The 6000-nt window shown below is 40.8% G+C and overlaps 1 protein-coding gene across 1 annotated transcript in view; it reads right to left on the reverse strand.

Moving 5' to 3' along the window:
- The window catches only part of LOC134531319 (protein Wnt-5b-like), a 151716-nt gene extending 150288 nt beyond the window's left edge, over positions 1–1428 (reverse strand). The window contains exon 1 of the mRNA XM_063367014.1: positions 1424–1428. Within this exon, the coding sequence (XP_063223084.1) occupies positions 1424–1428 (5 nt within the window). The remainder of the gene's footprint in view (positions 1–1423) is intronic.
- Positions 1429–6000: the final 4572 nt, after the last annotated feature.

A 6000-nucleotide genomic window follows, 5' to 3' on the forward strand; every position in this document is an offset into this window, starting at 1 on the left:
CTAATTGATTAGATCGATTCACTTCCTTGGTTCAAAAATTGTAATAGCAAAAAATATAAAAAAACGACAGATCCTTCTTGCCACCTGCAGACTGCAGACTGACCTCCCACCACCAATACGAGGGTATATATCGTGAGCTGGTATGGTATTATGTCCGCCATCTTGTCTTCGTCCGCTGGAGACCACCATCATGTTTTCGTATGGTAAAGTGCGCTGACGCCATGTTAGTGTAATTTTTTGTTCACCATACCTTTGACCTCGACTGTTGGCATTGAACTTTGACCTTGATCTTGAACTTACTATTACAAAAATTTTCTTTGGAAAGCACGTACCAAGAAATAGTTTGTAATACTACAAGAAATATATTTTAATTTTGTACATTACATGGCTATGATTATTTTTTCATATATGAAATACTTTTTTCGAGAGAGAAATGGCGCATGATTTTTTTATATTTAATTGATGTTTCATTCAAGCATATTTTTATAAAATGGAGAATATATTTGAATATTTAACTATTGGACTATATTTTGTTGTATTGTGCTTATTATGTGTTCAGTTAAGACTGTAAAGATATTAAGGGAATTTTTTAAATATAAAATTAACTATTGGTGGTACCGGGAGAACACAAAGCATAAATGCCGGACCCAGTATCACTGCGAATAATTAATTTTTAGTGATTCATTTGTGGTCATGTAAATGAACAATTTTACAAACATATGTAATTTACATGACTATTTCTGTTCAATTTCCAAACAAAAAATTACACCGCATGTCCTATCGAAAGTAACCAACTTGGGAAAACCGTGGTAAGCCGAACTTAGAATGACGGGACCGTGATTGGACGCCGTGTCCTCTGGCATGCTAGTCCCGCGGCAGTGTCCTGCCACCGGGCCGCCTCGCTCTAGAACAGATGATTGCAGTTAAAGGAAAAATTTCTCAGATTAAATGACCTCTACGATAGTCTGCACGATACACTGCACACTCGAGCAATTGTCGTCTGCTCATTGGGGGGCTGAACCTGCGTGACGTCTCGACTGAGGAAGCCTGTGATACGAAACTTCATTGATTGAGGGGTCACTCATTGTCCAAGAGTAACTCCAGATGAACTGCGAACCAGTGACAGAAGGGGCGCAAAGGTGTAATTATTTGAATTCTAGTCTATCGCAAAATTAATCTGCGAATTTTTCCGGTCTCTAGTCTTAGCGGGTACTCTTGGCCAATGGAAATAACCTGACAACTAAATAATAACCGAATCCCACACAGGCTACCAAGTTGAGAAGTCTCACTAGTCGGTGGCCAATGAACAGGCATTTTCTTGAGTATAAAAAGGACTGGGGAGTCTATCCTAGATATCATTGAAAACGCGAAATTTTAATGTCCGTAAACACGTCTGTACATCACAAAATGTACACTAGCTTACGTCATTGACGCTATCATCACGTTCGTGATTTCCCGCCGCGCGTTTTTTTTTTAAATACTTGAGACTAGCTTTCACCCGCGACTCCTTCTGAGTGGAATTCACTTTTTTGTAAGTAGTATGTAAATGTATGTCCGGCACCTGGGTTCTGAGTGTGGATCCAGAGACGACATCCACCATCTTGGATTTTTGACGCCACGGCGGGCATCTTTAATGACCTTGACTGTAAACATGAAATTCTTGAATTTTTGACCAAATATTTCAGAAAAATTATAAAAAATATAAAAAATTACTTAATAATGTAATTGGTTTGATTCTAGGTGAGAGTGAAAATGTAATATAATAATTAAAAAATTGAACACAATTTTAATTATAATTTAAATAAAATTTTAATAAAATATCTCGCTTACGTCACACCCGCCATCTTGGATTCTAGAAACGTTGCAGTTTTCGTTACGCCCACCATATTGAAAATCCATAAATATTATCCGATTTTAACAGAAAATTTTTTTAATTTATAAAAAATTAATTTAATAAATTGTAATAAAAAGAACTTCGGTCATAAATATATTTCGTGTTTTTGAGCATAAAATCAGGAAAAAAATTTTAATTCATAGTAAAATTGTCTAGGAAAGTTTTAATTAAAAACGCACTTACGTCATGGAATTCTCTATTCAAACTCAGTGAGGACAATCGTTTGAAAATGGCGATGGATCCTTCCTCCACTGAAGCCACCGGCAGACTCACCTCCCAACACTATACCAAGGCAGATATTACGTCAGTCGGAATGACGTCATTGTCATCTTGTTTTCGTCTGCTGCAGCCACCATATTGGATTCGACTTGTTTTTCGTCTGTTAGTTGGTGTTGCCGCCATATTAGTTTAACTTCTACCCGCTAGAGTGCAGGAATCATTTATTGCCAGGACGTCCGTTTTGGCCGCCGTAATTAAATTCTGTTAATTTTAAACTAAAAACTCCAGAAAATTTAAAAATAAATCGTTTAAAAATTACTTCTTAAAATAATGTTTAATTCAATCAATATTCGTCCTTGGTTCTATCCTTGCTTTATACAATAAAAAATCATGTATTTAAAATAAAAAAGACAGGTTCGAGAAATAAAACAACAAAATTACAAATAAAAATTTGAATACAGAAATTCTACAAATACAAAAAACAAGCAAATTACGGGTATTTCTCTTTTTCTATAGTCTTCTTAGAGTACGAAGCAAGTTTTTCACATACCTTGGAATGTAATTTCAGGGTTTCTCCACACGACAGTTGATTACCACATTAAGCCCATCGTAAAGAGTTCTCAATTTCATTGAAAGGACAGTGATATATTTCATGATGCCTCGCATGTACATGTGCGCAAATGTCTTGCCACAGTAGATGATGTTTGATCTCGTTGAATGCGCAACCAGTCCAGCAGCGTTCATGACGTGTCTTTTTAATCTTCCATGGCGTATAAACTTGGTAAAACACCTGTTGCACTGATACATTTATGCGTCCAGAGTTATTGTTACAATTGTGTAGGTTGTACAAAGTTAAGATATATGTCTTGTAGTATTATAAACTATTTCTTGGCAACTGGTTTCTAAAGGATTCTTTGGTTGAGTACAGAATATTTTCTTGTGTGGTCTTTGAAATGTCATTTAGTGAGTTTATCATTAAATATAGGTATATATAAAGGGTTCGTATGAATCAGGCTTGACTTGTTATTTTCCAAGTGACGTCGGGAAGTTCTCGTTGCCCGAAGATGCCGGGACCTGGGGATGATATAAACGCAGGGACCTCGCAGGAATGTCGCCCGGTACACTGAGCAGTCGTGGTGCTTGGGAAGGGCGTGAGGGGGGGAGGTGTGGTGGGGTTGAGTAGGAGAGGAAGGGGAGGGGGTAACCGGACACAGGTCCACGGCCCGCATGCTGGGCCCGGGCCTCGACGTGAGTCGCATTTGTAACACGTCGCCCCTTTTCCCCGGCGAGGCGCCATCGTCGACGGAGCGGATCCCCGTCTGCGCGGCCTCGCATACTTCTAGTCGAGTGCGCCAGCGGCGTTCATGTGCAACGTCACTACCTCGGCGAGTGTCGTCTATCGTCGTTCACTCGCTCAACTTTACTAGCACAAATCATCAACGCGTCAATGTCAAGTAGGTAGCAAAATAACTCAAACTTGATTCGCCGATGCGAATCGAGCTGTGGGTCATCAAAATCGTCGTGATCACACCGAGCGAGATTGTGCGCAGCGAGTGGATCCAGGAGCGAGTAGCTTTTGAACTCGCTCACAATAATCGACCGGTCTACAATGAAGCTGTTCAGGAACACGCCTCCAGCTGTGCACGTACACCGACCAACTCATAGAACCAAAAAGAACCATGCATTATCTCGAGCAGTTGGAATAGTGTCGAGTTTAAGAAATAGCAAAGCCCTTAAAATGTCGGAGTTTCAGTGGAGTAAAGAAACCGGGAAATTTCTCGAATTCCTTTGGCGTCGGGGTAAAATTCAAAACCCCTGTGTTTGCTCAACCAATGTATGCTTTTTCCATTTACTGATTTATTTGTGAGAACGTTTTTGATCTTGTTAAAAGGCATAGCCTGATTTCTCCTAGCTGAGGATCGTTGGCTCACGGTTGAAGGGTGCGTGTCCAAATAATTGGTCACGCCCCTCCACAACAATGAACCAACTATGCCTAGCTAGGGGAGGGAAGTAGGCGAATCAGGTAGTGCCGATTAACAATATCCAAAAGATTGTCGTTAAGAAATAAACTAATTTAAAGGAAAACATTGGTAGAGCAAACACAAGGCATGAATTTTAGCCTGAAACTTGAAACCAAAAGAAGTCGCAAAATTTCCGGATCTCTAATCGTCGGACTACACAGTTGTTTACATGTCCCTGATTGACACTGAACCAGTAATAAACATAGACGAAACTGAAAGTTATAACCCTTCAAAGAATAACATATTATGATCAAACAATTAGCATTTTATAAAGGCTCTATTATATGCAGGAAATTTAAGTCTTTTCTGGAGTGAAAGGAATATGCTAAATTACCGTGGGAACTTGTGATTCAGTATAGTTTATGATTGATGGTTTTATAATGGCTCGAAACAGTCATCCAGATTAACTGCAGGTCAATCACAAAAGTCAGTCAAAGGTACACATGTTTGAGTTTTATTCCATCTAGATAACAATTTTCGTAACTTTTACAAAAGATTCCTTTGTAAACCATTTGCCAAGAAATAATTTGAAATACTACAAGAAGGTTATTGTTACTTTGTGCAACACATAGCTTTGACAGCTATTTGACCGAGCCACTCAGGACGCGTTTGCTTCCGCACTGAATTAATGTGATTGGTGTTTTATGACTCGAAATGTACCTGAAAGAAACTCACCCATTCATGAAACGCAGACGATGCTACAGTGTTTTATATATCAGCTAGTCTCTGAATTTCGCGAAATATGTATGCCCCTAATTATGACCCAAGTCATAAAAGTCATACCTTGGGATTAAAAGAACACGTATAAAAACTTCCAACCGAATCATGCGCAACTGGAAAAAAACAGGTGAGCTGTGACAGCAGTCGATGACCACTAGACATTGTCTCGACTATGCGCACGTACGTGGAGTCTAACTTGACGTTAGATAAAACAATTAAAAATTTTGGTTGGTGTCTTGATAATTCACCGTTCCCTTTGTACCTGCAAGTTGTAACGGTCATGGGGCGGTCGTGTAATTCGATCCGCCAAGAGTCGTCTGTATCCTTCCTCAAACAGCCGCGCCTCTGGGCGGGAAGGGATACAGGTGAGGGAGCTGGCCGCCCTCCCTGATTGCGCCCGGAGGCGACAACACGGGGAGGAAGGGGGGGAGGACCTAATGAAGGATAATGAATAGGAGATGGCGGACCGTACGCGCGCACGGGGGTTCAGGCCGAGGTCGGGAACACGAGCTCCCTTCTCGGCGATAGGTACCGACTGGGGTCGGTCCGAAGAGACTGTGATTACCCGTAATGGCGGCACGCCTACTCCCCACCCCTCACCATTAAAATAATTTCCGCCCCGGGTAACTTGGAGTTCCGTACGGAGGAAAACTAGAGAGTATTGAAGGTATTCTTGCGACGAGAGGTCATGACGTAGAGACCGGAAAAATTCGCGGATGGACTTCACAATCCCCGATACATATGGGGCATGTTTTTTTCGCGAAAAGATTTCAAGACTAGTTTAAATTCAAAACACTGTAGTATTGTCTGTGTTTCGTGATTTGGTGTGTGTTTTTCAGGTAAGTATCGACTGTCAGTTCACCAATCACAGTAGTTCGGTACTGAAGCAGACGCGTCCTGAGTGGCTCGGTGAAATAAGTAAACGGCTTCTCTCTCAGACGGCCGCCAATTGCAAGGAAGAAACCACTGGTGCACGCATACCATCCTGCAGTCTAATAGGCGTTCAAAATTTTTCGCGAAAAATGCTTGCCCCTACCTATACATATACTTGGGGGCAAATTTCACCCGCTTATTGGCTACTGACTTGTGATAACCGTCTACTGGGATGCTTGCGATTCGATACTTCTTTGGCTGAAGGGTTTTCAC

Source organism: Bacillus rossius, chromosome 3 (genome assembly GCF_032445375.1).
Source record: "Bacillus rossius redtenbacheri isolate Brsri chromosome 3, Brsri_v3, whole genome shotgun sequence".
NCBI lineage: Eukaryota > Metazoa > Arthropoda > Insecta > Phasmatodea > Bacillidae > Bacillus > Bacillus rossius.